The sequence below is a fragment of the Astatotilapia calliptera genome, chromosome 6 (assembly GCF_900246225.1).
Source record: "Astatotilapia calliptera chromosome 6, fAstCal1.2, whole genome shotgun sequence".
Lineage (NCBI taxonomy): Eukaryota > Metazoa > Chordata > Actinopteri > Cichliformes > Cichlidae > Astatotilapia > Astatotilapia calliptera.
In genome coordinates this window covers 446,290-465,347 of record NC_039307.1, presented here as the reverse complement: position 1 = coordinate 465,347, position 19,058 = coordinate 446,290, and the positions used below count along the sequence as shown (strand labels likewise).

Genomic DNA, 19,058 nt, shown 5'->3' with positions numbered 1-19,058 from the left:
GCTGTGGAAGTCCCTGTATTAAACACGTAGACCTGTGACATAAAAATCACCAAACTCGGACGACCACAGACTGTTTTCCTTCGTGGTGATGAAGGAAAACGCTGGGCTGGCATGTAAAAGGGCATTTATTCCCTTCAAGGACCTGCAGTTCAAAAAAGCGCCCCTCGACAGCCAAACCCATCTGTTCTCTGATTGGATTGTTACATTTGTGATTGACATGACATTGACCAATCAGATGATAGGAAGAAAAATAGGGTCAAAATTCGTACTTGTAACTTGCAGGGTTTTTTTTGCTAAGTCCACACACAAATTCTTTTTACACACACAAAACTGATTTACAAGTACAAAATATTTATGACCACATTTTGAGCCCACAGGTTATTTACATTATTATGTAAATAACAAAATAACTTAAAGCAAAAATTGGGAAACGTAAAGTCCGAAGTCTTTATATTAACGGCCATCAGTCAAACAATATTGTTTGCTCTGGGCAGTGGTGGTCCTAGCCTGTTTGGCGCCCCGGGCGAACACTCCCTCTGGAAGACTGAAACCCCCCCCCCCCCCCCCCCCAACACACACACACACACACACACACACACACACACACACACACACACACACACACATAAAACATATTAAGGATTGTACATTAACATAAAGCTGTTGTCAGAATTCACCAGAGAAACACACACACATATGAAGAGAGAGAGAGTGCATTGTATGCAAACAGCCATCATAATTCTTCATACAATGAGAACAGGACGAATCAACAATTGACACTGACTAATTAATATTAACATCTGTAACATAATGTATTGTTCAGAGTTTACAATACAACTTTATTTGTATAGCACATTTAAAAGACCAGTGGTACACCAAAGTGCTTTACGATAAAAAGGAAAATTAAGACAATAAATAAAAGACTATTAACAAAGTACCACATGTGTCATCAGGTTAAGAGCACTAATTATACAACAATAAAAGGGAATATAAGAACAAAGTTACTAAGAACAGATATAGCTAAAAGATAAAGTACATAAATAAGAAATGGAACCAAATATAAAACAGGGACGCTAACTAGATGGAAAAGCTATGTAGAATAAATGAGTTTTTAAACAGGATTTAAAAGATAAAACGGAGTCTGACGCACGGATAGCGATGGGAAGGTTGTTCCACAGATTCGGTGCAACCAGGGCAAAAGCACGGTCACCCCTCGATTTAAGTCTAGATCTAGGCTGAGCCAGGAGTGATTGGGCTGAAGACCTGAGGGCTCGCCCAGGGACATATAGACTAAGAAGATTGACAAGATAACGAGGGGCTGAATTATTTATAATTTTAAAGGTGAGCAACAATATTTTAAATTCAATGCGATATTTTATGGGTAGCCAATGCAACTCAATAAGAACTGAGGTGATAGAGGCATGCTTTCTAGTGCCAGTCAGGAGGCGAGCCGCAGCATCCTGGACAAGCTGAAGTCTGTGAAGGAGAGCGGAGTGAAGACCAAAGTAGAGGGAGTTACAGTAATCCAATCGAGAAGTCACAAAAGCATGAATGAGCTTTTCAAGATCTTTATGAGGGACATAGTGCTTAGCCTTGGCAATAAGGCGCAGTTGGTAGAAGCTAGATTTGATTACTGAAGACACTTGTTTGTTAAATTTGAAAGAGCTGTCCAGCAGAACCCCTAGGTCACTAACTGAGTCAGAGAAAGAAGTGGCAAAGGAACCAAAGGTATCAGCTGGTAGGCCCCTAGGGATATGGTTGCCAAACACCACAATCTCCATTTTCTTTTCGTTCAGGATAAGGGAGTTGTCTGAAAGCCATTCTCTGACTTCTCTCATGCACTCGAGGAAGCAGTGCAACGAAGGAGCAATGTCGTCATCATCTAATTGAAAATAAATCTGTATATCATCGGCATAGAGGTGATAAGAAATGTTATATTTTTCAAAGATTAGTCTGTTACTGTTGCTATTTTTACCATTTCTTCTTGGAGCAACTGTAACCCACATTATTTCCTCAGGGATTAATAAAGTATTCTGACTCTGATTGTTTCAGCATGACCTGCCATTATTCAGTGACACATCTGCTTACCTGCATCTTTTGCTCGTTTCTCCTCCTGATGGCTTTGAACTGTTTTTGTCCATCTTGGTTTTCATTTTGCCCTCCAGTATGAACACAAGTCCCGCAACCCGAGGATCACCACAACATAACCTAACACACAGTTCACAGATTCACTTTGTCTAAGGTTGATTTCTGGGATTTCACACAACCCAGGATTCAAATCATGAATACATGATGGGCTTGGATTTACAACATTATGAATGAAATGTGCTCTATTTGGAAGCAGCAGGCCCCGCCCCTTTCGACGGGTTGTGTGAGACTTTAAATCATCAAACTGTAAATTATAAATTGTTATTGATCCTTTACCCCCGAGTCCTAAAGTGTAGATTTATTTTCTTACTCTTCTTATACATACTGTTTGTTTACTTGCACTGCTGTAACTGCAGCCTCGTCGTCTCGTCTCTCTATATGCTGGACTGTCTGTAGCGGAGATGACAATAAAGTTTACTTTGACTTCAGCAGCGCGCAGGCGCACCGAGGGCTCTGTATCATGATGTCTGGTGTTTTCGTGTTTGTTGGTTTGTTTTTATGTTGTTTTATTTTGTGAGTTGGTTATTAGACGCTGCTCCAGCCGGTCAGAGACTCCCCGCCGCCCCGCCCTCTCCTCTCTGCGCCGCCAGCAGCAGGCGCAGCTCGCAAACGGAGGGCGCCCTTACTCCCAGCAAAGGGGCGACAGAAAACCGATCGGTGCCTGTGACATCCCCAAAATGCGCTGGCTGATGTCGGGGCAGCATGAGTACGAGCATTTATTTATTTTTTGGCGAGGCCCGTGATGCCGCACCGGGCAACCGCCCGTGTCGCCCGTATCTAAAACCTCTACTGGCTCTGGGTCTAAACAGAGCGCGTTGTGTGTGACGTCTTCTTTTGCGCACGCGGCCGCTTTGAGCGTTCACACTACAGCGCGTTTGCTGTCGCATTTTATTTGTAGTGTGAACGAGCAGACAAAAAAATCGGATTTGATCAAAAAATCGGAATTGAGCATCAAGACCTGCAGAGTGAACGTAGCCGCAGTTTGCTGAGTTTGCTGTGTTTAGATATTTTATGGGAAAATATTCTTGACATGATGAAAATAATATTCGTTACAGCAGAAGCGGTGTCTGCTTTACAAATTACTTCAGATGATTAAATTAACCTTGTTTTATTTTGTCTGTGCTCTCTTTTTATGACAACCGTTCTTCCTGAGTTACTTCTATGCTCTTTGTATATACGAAATTATATAAATGATACAGAAAACCAACAGTATAATTTATTGTGTCAAATTATGAATAAATAAAGGGTATTTTATTTTGAAGTGCCGCTGAGGAGACCGGAAGCATTGGTACGCCGGATCCACAACAAACATGGCGGACGGTAGGTTGATTGTTAGCCATTGATGGCGTTTTTCGTTGTAATTCGGGTTCTTTGCTCCGTGATTCCGGTTGATTTCGTTGTTTAATGGTCGCTTTGAATCTCAGCAGGTCGGTTTCCGCTTCAGGAGAAGTTAATTTGGCAGAAAAGAAGCGTTAATGCGGGGCTAAGCTAGCCCGCCTGCAGCGCGGCGCAGGCTCGGTGCCGATAACGGAGACAGCCCGGGAGAAACGAGCTGAGCCGCTCTTTGCTCCACTGGCTTCCTCCTGGAAACAAAGACGTTCAGAGATTTTCCTTCGACGGCGTTAATTCCGCAAACAGACTTGAAGATGTTCCGTTTAAAGTTCATCTACGCCAAACTCCATTCAGAAAATGTCCATTTCTGCGACTCTTCACTTCTCTGTATTTAAACGGGTGTATTTTTGCACCTGTTTGTTATTCCTGAGCTTTTTTATCAATCCGCCGGGGTCAGCATCGATACAGTTATAGATGTGAGTTAGTTTGTGCCAAACTTAATGGAAAAATCAGCCACTTTAGGCTCGTCTATCTGGCAGCACAGAGGGGAAACCATTTGTGTGGAGCTGAAATGGTTAAACCAGTCACGTGTTAATTGAATTTGACCACCTATGAATCAAATACAAGCAGGACTGATAAATGAATCGTTGGGGTGCTCATGGTGTCTCTGTGCAGCAGCTGCACGCACAGTTTTCAGCAGCTCTTCTTTGTGTTTCAGATCACACAGAGGTGGAGCAGTCCATGGAGGGACACACACCTGTGAGTAACACACACACACACAAACACACACGTGTGACCTGTTTCTCTGATCAAAGTGTTTAAAATCCTCCTACAGGTTTCTGAAAACCCACACGCAGAGTATGGCCTGACAGACAACATCCAGGTAAAACACACACAGACACACACAGCCCTGTGCTTGATGTGAAGCCTGCCGCAAACTCCCAGCATGCTTTTCTGCTGCTCCTCAGAGGACGGTGGAGAACGAGAAGGCGAGCGCAGAGAAGATGTCGAAGCAGAAAGTGGACCTGCAGGCGCTGCCGACCCGGGCGTACCTGGACCAGACGGTGGTCCCGATCCTGCTGCAGGGGCTGTCGGTGCTCGCCAAGGACAGGTACACACACACACAAACAGAGTTGGCAGCTTGCGACCAATCAGAAACATGGACATGTCTACCTGCAGCAGAACCGGAGTGAGCTGCTGTGTTAATAACATTTATTCATACAGACTGACGTACTATTAGCCTGCTGCACGAGTACAGATGGGCGGGGCTATAAGTGTTTCAAGAGCTCAGGAAGTGCGGAGCAAAGTTTGGAGTTGCTTCCTGGATCAGCGCTCCGGTGTAGAAGAAACAAACGCCTCGCTGGATTCTGAAATTTCAAACCATGTCCTCCCAAACAAGAGCAGGAGAGGTTTATTAACACATTGTGAGTGAAGAAGAAACACCCAGTGCATCATGGGAATCCCCAGCAGCCTACACCTATTGCAGCATAACTACGGAAGCAGATCCTCAGCAGTAGGGATAGTTTGTAATTCCGTGCTGGGCGACAGCTTCGGTGCTTCTTGTTTAATGGCGCTCTGATCGGCGGCGGCAGCGTGGTCGACGTGTTTGCCGTGTTGAACCTCGTCCATGTGTTTTCCACTCAGACTCCCAGAAGTGCTTCCGTGCGCCGCTGTGACCTGCAGTCTGCGCGAGCTCGTCCTGTCGTCTCATTCAGGAAATATTTACTCGTTAAAATTCATGTGTTGAACTTTCTGGTCTCACTCTGCCTAAAATGCCTCCGCTGAAGGTTTGTTTCCTCTTTCAGACCGCCGAACCCCATCGAGTACCTGGCTGCGTTCCTGCTGAAGAACAAATCCCAGTTTGAGGAGAGAAATTGAAGAGCCTCATTGGTCGAAGCCCGTTTCTGTTTGTTTTCTTTTTTTAATTAAAAATAAAGGATGTGAAAAACATACTGTCCTCTGGGCTTTTATTCTGAAAGGCTGATTTTGCTCTGTGCTACTAGTGAAAAGTTCTTTCAAACTTAGAGAAAAATTTGTTAAATGGGGTAAAAAAGATGAATAAAAACCTCATGAAGAGCGAGGAGGGGACGTAAGATCACAGCAGTTTGAGGAAAATGCTTTCAAGAATTTGTAACTTTAATTTGTACGTTTAAAAACAGAATTATTTTCAAATATGAGATTTAACTGTTCTGAGATTTAAATATGAATGTTCTGGATGTTTGAGGGGGAAATGGGTGCGAACATTTGTTTAATGCAGTTTCCAGACAAATAATCTGGAACTAAATGGAAGCTTTAAAAGACGAAATCAGTTTGACAAGAAAAATAATTTTTATTGTAAGAATGATAACACTGAATACACGACAGGAAACCAAAATCAGGAGCCAAACAAGGCTAACAAACCAGATTATAATAAACTTTATTGCACAAAAACAAAGAACTGGAACATTTAAGACCCGCCCAGGTAGTGTTGAAGCTACAGCAGATTATTAAACATGGAATCATCCAGAAAGCACCTGCTCTGTCTCTGTACGGCGTCCCGCCAGGCCCAAAATTCAGTGTTTCTGTTTGCGTTCAGAAAACACATTAAAAAGAAAACGGCTAAAATAAATATGTTAAAGTTATAATTAGTCAGTTAAAAAAGAGAAAATTTTGTTTTCAGTTTGAAAATCTGAGCAGTGCTGCCACAAACGCACAATCATCCAGCTGTATGCTTCCTGTCTGCACAGCAAGTGGGAAACTGTGAGAACACTTTGTGCACGCCATCGGCTCCTAACAAGACGTTCACAGTAACCATGAGCTTGTTCAGCTCAGGCTGCTCTGAACACCCAGTGTCTCTGTTTTTTTACACTCTGGATCTGGATGATGTCACTGAGAGGGGAGAAACCCAACGCACTTGTTTACGAGAGCAGCCAATCAGAAAAGAGCCAGCGTAAACACCTGAAACGGCTCGTTTCAGACAGGCTGGCTGCACTGAGGTGCGGTGTCAGGTAAAGAAGGATGATTACGAACTGGGAATCATGCAAAGCTGCTGTGGGAGAATCAAAACACGGAGCTAGAAACGAGCAGAAGAGTTCCAGCTTCATTAACAGCAGCCTAATTATGTCAGCGTTACTGTTTCCAGCTGCGTGTAGGGACGGTACCTTGCTCAGGGGTACCTCAGGGTAGCCGTTCAGTGGAGTCGAACCCCCGACCTTCCGATCATGGGGCCACCACTCTACCTACTGAGCTATCCCTGCCTGTATGAAAGGTCAGAATAGACCCACGTGTGACCTCTGACACTGAAGCTGCAGGCATCTGTGACGCTGCGAGCGCTGCTGCAGCTGTTAATGATGAATTCGTTCTATGTTCAGGTTTATAATGTTTATAAATGTTTCAGTGAGGCAGCATTGCTGACGTACGCAGCCCCAACGACTCAAATACAAAGACAGGAAACCCAGTTTGCACTTTTATTTTTTAACCTTTTTTCCCTTCTCGATCAAAATTTAAATCCCGTCTTTTGTTTCATTCCCAGTTTTGTCGCTCTTGAAAACGAGACCTCGTGTCTCCTTTAGGTTTACCTGCTTAATTAAAGATGAAATAACAAAATAATAAGAATAACAAACATCCTTCTGGATAAAAGCGTGTCAGCAGGAAATACCCAATCACAGCGCTCAGCAGCTGCTTCAGACTCCTCCCACTTCACTTTTTAGATTCGGCCTCTCAGGGTTTCAGGTCATGGCCCTGAAGCGCTTCACTCAAAGTGAGCTCGTCCCTCAGGTAAGTTTCATTAGGTCACATGAACCAATCAGACATCCCACCTGTTTCCTGAAGTTAGAGCGATGAGCTTAAATTAAGTGAAGAATGACGGGAACGTCAGCCAATCACAGAAAGTGGTGGTGACATCACCATCACGGCTTCAGCAACACGACAGAGACTACAGACAGGGTTTAAATATCAGTCAGCAGGTGACGTAGAAACAACCTGAGCAGAAACAACCAGGTAACAGCCACGCCCACCTTCCACACACTCTTACATCAGTTCCTGTGGTCTGAGGACGAGCGCAGGAAACAATCTTTGTGCGTTGCATCAACAAAAGGCAGCAGTCCAGCGAGATAACGAAGAGGGGGGTGAGGTGGGCGGAGCTTTGTCTCAGATGTAAAACTGGTGAGCGGCCAGGTTGTCCATGAAGGGCTGAACCAGGAAGTCCGTGGAGAAGTAGAAGATGAGGCCGAAGGTGATGGAGATGGGCAGCGCCGGCAGAGCCTTCTTAAAGATGGCCAGCAGCAGCAGAGTGAGGCACAGACCCTGAGACACAGGTGAGACAGAGGCACAGGTGAGACAGAGGCACAGGTAAGACAGAGACACAGGTGAGCACAGGTGCAGGTTTAAGTGAGGGAGTCCTGCGTGCCTGACGAGGGCCTGCGCAGCTCATACGATTAGTTTTACATGTTTGACGTCGGCTCCTGTTGATCTCAGGTGGAAACGTTTTACTTTTCATGTTTCATTAAACTCACCTACGTGTGATCGAGGATGGTGTGATGACAGAGGGCAGACAGGCTGTAACTCAGAGCTGTGAGGCGGGGCCGGGACACGCCACCGTGGTGGCTGAGCGCCGTTGTGTCAGCGCGGGATTGATCTTTTTTAGAGACATCGAGATCCTTCAATGCTGTGATCTCGAAGGATCAGTCTCGACTGATTGAACTGGTTGTAAGTGAGAACCAGTGCATTCAGGTCCTGGGTTGTGTGCGCCCCTCGCCCGCCCATCGCCCTGGTTACCTGTTTTCTGTCCTGTCTGCGGCTGTGGTCGGCGTGGTTTCATCTAAAAAACTGTCTCAGTAAATATGGTTACGGTCGGTGTGTGCTGTTACTCTGACCCAACTCAGGTGTATCCTGTCACCTGACCCTCCTCACAGCCCCGCCTCCCCCGACCTCGGCTTCCTACTGTAAATGCGTTTAAATGCAAGTCTGTCCAAAACACAGAACATGCCAAAGTTTTGTTGCGTCACTTGTGACGTTTCTCTTACTAAATCAAAGTTAAGACTCTGAAGTTGAATCTAACGTCTGCGCACAAAGGATATTTTAACGTGTCCTCTTTGTGGCCACGAAGCTGTAATTCCTGCGCCAGCCCGAGCCCACGCCTGGCATCGTGGACGGGCGACGTCAGATTCTTGGTACACCTGATCCGGGTTGGTGTGACTGTAGACGCTGAGTTTGTTGTGGCGTAGATATCAGGGAGTCAAACGTAAAACTTACGATAAGAATGGCAACGAAGCAGGCGAGCGTCGTGTTCCAGTCGCCCCCGGTCGCCGCGGCTTTTCCAACCAGAACGCTGTAGAAGATGAAATCGCCGAGGCCTAGCTTCACGCCTCCTGCACACACAACAGAGACGCGTCAGAGAATTGCAGACGCCATTAACCTCGGACACCTGAGCGACGGCGGACTCACTGTCCTCCTCCATCTCGTCCTCTGGAAGCAACCTGGAGTGTCTGCTGGGAGGCTCCGCCCTTCCGTCGCTTTGCTCCACCTCCTCATCTGAAAAACAAAATGGCGTCCGAGCAGCAGTATTAGCTTTGTGGACGAACACACAAATGTGGAGATGTTATGGGCGCGATACCTGACCTGGTTCAGAGCGCTGAGTCTCATTGGGGCTCGCCATCCCCACCGTCCACACCATGGCGGCTGAACACAGAACAAAATGAAAGGTGATGTCATCGGGCTGCGGTTTTAGATTCGACCCGAGGATCGTGATCGCCTCAGGACGTAAGAGCGCTGCAGCGGCTCAACGTCAGAGTCTGAATCTGGTTTCATTATAGCGGAAGTTATCGTGTGACGGCAGCGTCACGGCCAGGAAGCCCTCATGAACTTGCGCTTCACGACGGGAACGTCTAAACAGCTGATTTACGAGTTTCTTATTAGCAAAGATCGAAAGGTTCCAGGAAGTGCTTCCCAAAAACCAACTTTCTGTTTCTGAGTTTCCCTTCGAGCTCGTCTCTGAGGCGCTTCCTCTGGGCGCTCCGAGACCTCAGAGCTGCAGACGGGAGGTCAGCAGAAGAAGACCTCGAAAGTTTGACCTTTAGTCGCATGTTCCTGAAACCTTCAGATTCCTCTTATAACGATCGGAGGAGGAAACAATCACAAACATTAGATAAACTGCAGAGCTGTTATTGATCGAGAACAGCTGCTGGAAGCACTCACAGGAGTAGATGAGGGCGGGGAAGATGGGCTCGTTACGCTCCTGAGCCGTTTCCACCAACATCCTGAGAGGACCTTTAGGACTGAGGACGGCCACCAGGTCTGCAACAGCACAAACAACCTGAGCAAAGCATGATGGGAAAACAGAGCAGCACCGCCGCTTGGAGCCGCCAGGGAGCTCTCCACGACCCCCGCCCCCAGGTCTGAAGCCTCCACTCACCGTAGACGGAGATGGCACCCAGGATGACCCAGGCCGACCACTCGGGCAGGTATTTGATGAAGACGAGGGCCATGAGGGCGCTGATGAGGATCAGGTAGGCCTGCTGCAGCTGGAGCGGGCCCTTCCAGTGGATGCAGATCATCCCCACCGCCCCGAAGTTCCAGATGATCACGCCCACCGTCGGGTAGTCCATCGCCAGGTTGTACGTCCTAAACACCTCCCTGGAAATCGGAAAAAGCAACACGAGCGTTGAGACGCTCCGTGACAAACGTTCTGCATCACGCTGTGGCGGCAGTATCCAATCACAGGACTCACCCCAGGTACATGAAGCTGAACCAGAAGAGCAGCATGAGGGAGGACAGGATGAGCCAGCCGTGGATGAACTGAACAAACACATCAAAGTGTCACTTCCTGTACTCGAATGCAACGCTAGTCTAGCATGCAGACGGAGTAAGCGATGGTGGGTCAATCAGTAACACGACAAGCAGCAACGCTCGGCGAGCTCACTACATCATCAAGTGTTTTACGGCGCGCATCATTTCCTGATATGGACGTCAGCGGGATGAACGTTCTTTCAAAGTGCGTTACAAACGTTTCACCAGCAGTGGGGGGAGGAGGAGTTTTCTGGGGGGGGTCGGCTTTCCGTTCCCACTAAAAACAGGCTGCATGACATCACATGTGACATCACAGCACGCCTGCACTCAGCAGAAACCTCGGACGTCTCCTTCATCTACGTGAGCAACAGGAGAGGCGGGTGAATATGAGGAGGAGGAGGAGCTCACCTTGTAGCAGCGATACTTGTACAGGACGACCAGGAAGATGGTCATGACCACGATGACGCTGATCATGATGATGGTGTTCAGGACGGAGTTGAGGAGGCGGCGGCCAACGGAGGAGGTGTTCTCCGTGAACGGCGTGTAGATCCTGCGGAGAAAAACATCACAGTTAGCTGACAGGGGAGGAGGTGGCGGCGTGTGGCGGCAGGAGCGAGGACCTACAGCTGCTGGTCCGTCTTCTCCATGTAGAAGCTCACAGACTTGATGGTGGCAACCACGACGACCATGCATAGGGTGACGGGGATGAAGAGCATGATGACGTGCTTGGCGCCATACTTAAGCGGCTCTTCTTCCTCAGCTTCCACCTCCGGATCTGACCCGCCGCCGTCTGCAGCGGCCGCCCCCGGCCTCCTGCTTATCCCCGCCTGCACCAACAGAGGGCAACACATGGCGTCAGCGCAGCGGGACACGTGGGAATGAAACACTGGAGAGACTCAGTGAACGGAAACTGACCTTTAACCTTTTGGTTGGAGTGCCATTGGGGGGCGTGAGGTCTGAGTCCGGTATGTAGGAGGGGAGCGCGGGAGACTCGGACCGGACCAAGGCCGACCTTTCGTTGTAGATGTCTTCATCGCTGTCGGAGGCGTTCATGGCGTTCTGACTCTGCAACAACAGGAAACAGCACAAATCATCTGACAGGGCGAAAAACCGACGCAGGAACGCGATGACGGTCCACGATGACGGTCCACGATGACGGTCCACGATGACGGTCCACGCCTGCATCTGGTCCCTTTCTGACAAACCCGCCTACGCTTTTTAAAAAAACTTTTATAACCAGCAGCTGAGACCTGCAGTTCCTCTGGCGTCCAGCAGGGGCAGCACTGTCATCCCCACAGACTTTGGTCTCTGTAGGTGATTTCCTGTGGGGCACCTGCACCTGACGAAGCTGTTTAAATCGCAAGCTTAAAGTTTGCATTACTGGGGGCGTGGCGTGTGTTTGATGACAGGTGGCTGTAGCCGTCTGTCCCTCTATGGACTCGTGTCCATCGGAGCGTCCTCAGCTCGACTACACCGTCTCCAACCTTCTTCAAACCTTCGGTACCGCTCGTCTCCACCCGTGGATGGTGGAGCCCGGGATTCTAACCACCACCTGTCTCTGTCCTCGCACATGTCCACCCCACCTGTCACCTGTACTTCCGAGAGCCCCTCACATTAAACGTGAGTTCGTTTTTTCTCCTCCGCTGATGAATTCACGGCATTACCGGATCTGTCCGCTTCAAACCAGACCGGCTTCGGTGCGACTGACTGCGGCACAAAGTGCGCCTTTTCCGCTGTGACTGCGCTTTAACGGGCGGCTCTGTCCGCACACGGAAGCCATCGGAGCGATCGGTGATCGATAACAGCCAGAAAAAGCGAGTTTACCTGGATCACAGCGGAGACACCACAGCAAACACCGATCAGAAGACCCGGAAGAAGGCAGTCAGCTGACCCGCACAGCACGTGACCTGCCGCTACGTCACAGTATAGTTTATTGGCGGTTGTCAAAGAGCAAAGTGGTGCGTTACCGGAGTGTGTCAACAACAAAATCAAATAAATTCAAACCAAACAAACGCGTCTGTGTTAAAAGCATGCTCTGATCACTTGCTCCAGTTCACTTTCATATCTGACCAGCTTCCAGCATCAGATTTCTGGTCGTTTCTTTTCTCTGTTGCAGTCACGCTTTCCTGTTCGGTGTTTTCCGATATAACGGTCTGCTCTCTGCTCTTCCTGTGCTTCTCATTTCTCCTCCTTTCCTCTGGATGTTGTAAAACCACGGCGCACTGCCTTTGCCGCCTTTCTTTCACTTTGTGCCGTCTTCTACTCTCCGTCCTGCTAACACTGACAATCCACTGAAAGTCTCTTTTTGCTTCCTTTGCTCCCCTATCTGCTGCTTCGTTTCCCTTAACTCCAGGATGTGTTGTTCAAGTTACTTGAAAAAAGTAATCAGTAACTAATTACTGATTACTTCTTTTCAAAAGTAATTAATTACTTAGTTACTTTTTAAAAACACGATTTACAGCCTGAACAGGTGATAAAGCGATAGATCTTTCAGCCCAATTCTACTTTTTCTGCATAATCATCATACAAAATGTAATCAGATGGAAAAGTCTCTTTTTAAAACTTGTTTTATTAGTTTTAATCTTTTAACTTTATGCATCAAGCAAACATTTAATTATATGCAACATTCTCTGACTGGAAGAAATTAGTTTAACATTTAAACCTATTTTCTGCACATTCCAGCACATAAAATAAAATATTTTTTGTGTTTACACTCAGTCTTTCAAATAGATGCAAGTAAAACACAGCAGAAAATAAATAAAGTCAAAGACTCAGCGGTCCTGTTGCTCTATTTTCACCTGTAAAGCAGGAGTGGGGCAGGCGGAGGTTTACCCTGGTGCAGGTGTGCCGCAGCAGTCAGTGGAAGAATCCGCGAGTTTCTCTGTGAATGTCACATTACGTAGCTACTCGGTGCTTGTTGGAAGTTTAGGGGTTTTTTCGCTGTAAAAAGAAGTTTTCTTCCCACGCACAGCAAACACTAATGTTTTTGTCACTTTTTATGGAATCAAACTCAAAGACATTAAAATATCACAAATATTCATGTTTTCACAGCTTTCTTGTTGAGACAGGAACAAACTTTCTGTTTCTGTCCTGAGAGTGGACAGCTTACATTTACAGATGTGGAGTTTGATCGATGAGGGAAAAGCACGAGAGTCTTTCTCACTAAAGTCAGTAAAACCAAATAACACGTTTTGGTACAAAAGTACAGATTCTGATCAGATGCTGTCAGAGATGAAACTAACGATATGTTTCCATAAAACCCGAGTAAAGGCAAATGTTTCTGTATCGCTCTTCTGTTTTTGAAGGAAGCTTTAAGGAGACTCTGTCAGGACAGGGCGGGGCATGGACAGGTGTGGGGATACTGGGATGTTACACCTGTAAGGAACGCTGAGTAATTATACAATGAGCCTGTGTTATTGAATAGTTGACTTACAAGAAGAATACCATCATTAAACCAGTTTTCATAAAAGAGCGATTTGATTTGTAAAGAATGTTACAAGATGTTCCAAATGTAACATATTTGTGAGCAAATTTTGAGCTTTGTTATAGGTGTGTGGTGCAGAGAGGAAGGACTGGCAAATTAACAAAATCCAAGAAACTCCAAATGAAGCCAAAAAAGACACAAAGCGTTTCAAGCAGGATAAAAAAGCTAAAGAGAAAATGGTAAATGGCCTGCATTTGTATAGCGCTTTACATATCCAGTCATCCACACATTCACACACTGGTGATGGCAGCTACATTGTAGCCACAGCCACCTTGGGGCGCACTGACAGAGGCGAGGCTGCCGGACACTGGCGCCACCGGGCCCTCTGACCACCACCAGTAGGCAACAGGTGAAGTGTCTTGCCCAAGGACACAACGACCGAGACTGTTCAAGCCGGGGCTCGAACCCGCAACCTTATGATTACAAGGCGAACTCCCAACTCTTGAGCGCTCAAGGTGTTCATAACACAGACACACTGAGGGAGATACTGGTGGAGGATACACGAGGAAAGGCTGAGTTTTGGACTCAGATCATTAAAATGAGACTACGCCCGACCTCCTGCTGTACCGTGTTCAGCCAGGACGAGTTTCTACGTTGTGATGTGACTCCCTTCGCTTCCTCAACACTGAGCTCCATCATTTGTTTTTAGCAGTGAACATGATGAACATGGATGGACCTGAAATGCAGGTGTGACCGAAGTGCAGACTTTAACTGTTTAGTAATCACAGACGTTTTTAGTGCACGGTCTCAATTTTCAGAGGCTCTGAAATAACAGGACAAACTCACATCATTTAAACACGACTGTCTTTCATACTTGGATCAAAACTGTGTCTGCAGCACGTTAAGCTGCTGGTTGTGGTCTGAGATCACTGATGCTGACAGTGCTGTGGAAACCAGTCTGCCCACAGCAGGTCTCATTAGTGTTAACAGGGTGCTGGAATAATCCAACAGGAAAATCCAGGCGAGCGCTCACTGAAGTCGGACTCTACAGATATTTATGACTCTAAAAATAAATATCTCTTGTATGCAGGGCTCTAGACTAACTTTTTGCCATGGGCGTACTGGTACGCCTAACTTTAAAAAGTTAGGCGTACCGGCACAAAAGTTAGGCGCACACAAATTTTATAATAATTGATATAATATAATGTGTTTTTCTGGATACACTGTGCTTTTTCAGCATTCAAAGATTGATGACACCGTGTCAGAGCACTGGCTATGAATTTCAGAAGGATCAGGCCTTAACAGAAAAGTTAGCAATAGTTCTTTTCCTATTACAGCTACATCCACTTCTGTCGTGCCTAGGCTGCTCACTAGGGCTGGGTATCATCACTGATTCCTCATCCCCCAGTATAAACAAAGCATACGGAGGGAAGACGTGACCAAGAGGGAGGTAAAACGGTGGACTGCCCAATCAGAAGCTACGCTACAGGACGCACTCAACGACGTAGACTGGGACATGTTCAGAGCATGCGCAGTCGACATCAACGAGTTTACGGAAGTAGCAGTGTGCTTCGTCAATATGCTAGCGGAGGAGATTATCCCCACTGCGAGAGTCACCACATTCCCAAACCAGAAACCGTGGATGGACAGATCGATCCGCACTGCAGTAAACGCCAGGACCGCCTCCTACAACGCGGGTCTCGCCACTGGCGATATGAGCGCCTACAAAGCGGCCTCATACGGCGTGCGGCGCGCGGTGAGAGATGCCAAACGCCGGTACCGGGAACGTGTGGAGTCCCGCTTCCACCAGGGCGACACACGGAGTATGTGGCACGGACTACGCACCATTACGGACTACAAAGCCAGGGACACTGCGCCGATCAACGCCGACTCTGCATTCACCAACGAGCTGAATCGGTTCTACGCCCGTTTCGAGGTTAGCCAGGCGGCTAATGCTATCTACCGCCTGACTACCGAGGACAGTGACGTCATCAGCGAGAGACCGGTGACCAGCATCGCGGAGCGTGACGTCCGAGCGGCACTGAGGAGAGTGAACACAAGGAAAGCGGCGGGGCCAGACGGCATCACCGGCCGTCTGCTGCGCTGCTGTGCTGACCAGCTAGCAGGTGTGTTCACTTACATCTTCAGCGAGTCCGTGGCGAAGTCTGTGGTCCCCACATGCTTCAAAAGATCCACCATCATCCCTGTGCCCAAGAACAGCAAACCCTCATCCCTGAACGATTACCGGCCAGTTGCACTGACCTCGGTAGTAATGAAGGTGTTTGAGAGGCCGCTGAAGAACATCATCTCCCCCTCCATCCCAGACACCACAGATCCGCTGCAGTTCGCCTACAGATCCAACAGATCCACAGAGGATGCCATCGCCCACGTCCTACACACCACTCTCAGCCACGTGGACAAGAAACAGGGTAACTATGTGCGAATGCTGTTTGTTGATTACAGTTCAGCGTTTAACACAATAGTGCCCTGCAGACTGTTCACAAAGCTGAGGGATCTGGGACTTAACAGCCGTCTGTGTGCATGGGTGTTGGACTTCCTCACTGGCAGAACTCAGGTGGTGAGGGTGGGCAGGTGCTTCTCCAACAGCATCACCATCAACACAGGAGCACCTCAGGGATGTGTCCTCTCACCACTGCTCTACTCCCTCTACACTTCAGACTGTGTGGCCACCCATGGCTCCAACACCATTGTGAAGTTTGCTGACGACACAGTGGTGTTGGGTGCCATCTCCAACAACGATGAGGCGGCCTACATGGATGAAGTGAAGAATCTGGCATCGTGGTGCCAGGACAACCACCTCCAGCTGAACGTCAGCAAGACCAAGGAGCTGGTGGTGGACTTCAGAAGGGGTCAGCACAGAGACTACAAGCCCATCATCATCAATGGAGCTCCAGTGGAGAGGGTGCAGTCCTTCAAGTATCTCGGTGTCCACATCTCCTCAGACCTGACATGGGCTGCCCACATTCAGGTCCAGACCAAAAAGGCTAGGCAGCGCCTGTATCACCTACGACAACTGAGGAAGTTCAGGGTCTCGCCAAAGATCCTCAGGATTTTCTATACAGGCGCTGTGGAGAGCATCCTCACACAGAACATGACATCGTGGTTCGGGAACAGCTGTGTGAAGGACCAAAAAGCTCTCCAGAGAGTGATCCGTACAGCAGAACGCTGCTGCAGGATTGCTCTCCCCCCGCTTCAGGACACCTACACCAGGAGATGCCGGACTAGAGCAGATACTGAAGGACCCGTCCCATCCTGGCAACAAACTGTTCCAACTTCTGCAATCTGGTAGAAGGTTCCGCATCTTCCGGGCAAGGACAGAGAGACTCAAGAGGAGCTTCTATCCCCAAGCCATCCGTGCCCTAAACACACACACCCGCCCTCTCACATCATCTATAATTGACTGAGTCAGGACTCTTCCAGACACTAAACCAAGGCACAATGTACATTTCAATTCCTTTAATTTTAAATATGTTTATATTGTCTATCCTGTAAAATAGTCAGATGTCTATTCATATTAATGTACAGAATTCACCTGCTTGCTGCTACTACTGCACATTCACCCAGTGTATATACTATATGTATGTGTATGTATATATATATATATATATATATATTAGGGGTGCAACGATATTCGTATCGATATTGAACCGTTCGATACAGTGCTTTCGGTTCGGTACGCATATGTATCGAACAATACAAAATTTGTAATTTATTTTATCAACTTTCCTTCTGACGATGCTGTCTGTGTTGAGCGCTCAGTGAATCTGCGTTCGACTACTCCACCTAGGCTGCACTGTCGAGCCTAGGCGGAGTAGTCGAACGCAGATTCACTGAGCGCTCAACACAGACAGCATCGTCAGAAGGAAGAGCGCAGGGCAAGCTAGCGAGACAGAAGTTAAGCTCTCCTTGCAACATGGACCTCGCCCACCCTCATTCAGATCTGGCGTTTGGAATTATTTTGGTTTTCATGTGACGTATGACCCTGAAGGTAAGCGAGTCATGGACTAAAGTAAAACAGTATGTTTGCCATGCAATGCTCAATTACATGGGTGGGAGCTAGTGTGTTAGCGCAGTTAGCTCGTTAACGTGTTGGCCGTCTAGCCCCATGCACGGGGCGATCGGCGGTAGCTCGTTAACGGAGATTTGCCGTGTTGTGGTTAAGGTCATTTCAACGAGATTAACCTGAAAGCACTAGTGGGAACACAACGAATATGACTGCACATTTACGCCGACATCATCCTAGTGCAAAGACAAAAACAACAAGCATGCTACTAACGTTAGCCAAGTCATTTAGACAGCTGTTAGCACATGATTCTCCTTATGCTGCTGAGAATATAGCCCAGAAGAAGCGGATAGTATAGCTTTTATTTTGGAAAGAGACATTTCTCTGTAATAAACTCTCTTTTCCAAAGATGAGTGATTCCTCAATCAGATACAGGGCTCGCAATATCGCTAGCCCGACGTCCTGGAGCTAGCGATTTTTTCAGTCGGGCTACCAAAATCTATCTCTTCCCTGCCCGTCGGGCTATTGTAGGAAAAATATGTCAATGCTTTTGCATTCTTTCAGAAATGTAGCTGGGTAATTATGTCATTGGCATCGGTGAGCCACTGTCAATATGTGACATATTGAAGTCGCGTTTGAATTTGCGCTTGTTTTTTTGCTTTCACTTTGCAATCGTGCGAACTGTGTATAGAGAGCGACAGCACTGATCTGTGAGTGATGATAATTTCTGCACCAATTCCTCTGACATCGTCTTATTAATCGTTAGCTTACTATGCAAACATGACAAGTGAAATCTCCCGCAGCTTAAACATGTGAGAGGTTGATCGCACAGAGAATCGCTGAGCTTATGTGAGTGAGCGTGTAAAAGCAGCAGGAGAAGTTATGACAAATCAGACTATAAGGCAAAAAGAAAGTGCAGCTTTATGGTTTCATGGACAAAAGAATTTCTGTGGCTGCAATGTGACGAGCTAAATAACCAGGGCTGCACATAAGTGGTCCGCAGGTGCGCATTCGCTGTCAAAATAAAAAACACGCACAAGGGTTAGGGTTAAATTTAAAAACTGTACTTTTGAGTTAAAATATATATTTATAATTTTAATAAATGACAAATTAAAAATGCATGAACATTTTTTCTGTATCGAAAAAATATCGAACCGTGACACCAAAGTATCGAACCGAACCGAACCGTGAATTTTGTGTATCGTTGCACCCCTAATATATATATACATATATATATGTACACCCCCCCCCCCCCCCCCCCCAATTTTTGCACATGTCGAGGAGCGTGTCAGGCTACATTTCACTGTGTGTTATACTTGTATAACTATGCATGTGACAAATAAAGAACCTTGAACCTTGAACCCT

At 47.2% G+C, this 19,058-nt stretch overlaps 2 protein-coding genes across 2 annotated transcripts; one reads left to right on the top strand and one right to left on the bottom strand.

Annotated features, from left to right (window-relative positions):
- Nucleotides 1–3,410: 3,410 nt before the first annotated feature.
- On the top strand, nt 3,411–5,430 carry dpy30 (dpy-30 histone methyltransferase complex regulatory subunit). Its single transcript, XM_026169615.1, has 5 exons — nt 3,411–3,468; nt 4,199–4,239; nt 4,316–4,363; nt 4,449–4,591; nt 5,286–5,430. The coding sequence occupies exons 1-5, from the start codon at nt 3,459–3,461 to the stop codon at nt 5,356–5,358; spliced, it is 315 nt and encodes a 104-aa protein (XP_026025400.1). The 5' UTR covers nt 3,411–3,458; the 3' UTR covers nt 5,359–5,430.
- A 1,421-nt stretch (nt 5,431–6,851) lies between these two features.
- psen2 (presenilin 2) lies at nt 6,852–12,552 on the bottom strand. The gene is made up of 11 exons (XM_026169583.1): nt 12,070–12,552; nt 11,161–11,310; nt 10,870–11,072; nt 10,654–10,795; nt 10,187–10,254; nt 9,872–10,092; nt 9,655–9,753; nt 9,079–9,138; nt 8,905–8,991; nt 8,713–8,828; nt 6,852–7,764 (listed from the first exon to the last, which is right to left on the bottom strand). The coding sequence occupies exons 2-11, from the start codon at nt 11,296–11,298 to the stop codon at nt 7,609–7,611; spliced, it is 1,290 nt and encodes a 429-aa protein (XP_026025368.1). The 5' UTR covers nt 11,299–11,310; nt 12,070–12,552; the 3' UTR covers nt 6,852–7,608.
- Nucleotides 12,553–19,058: the final 6,506 nt, after the last annotated feature.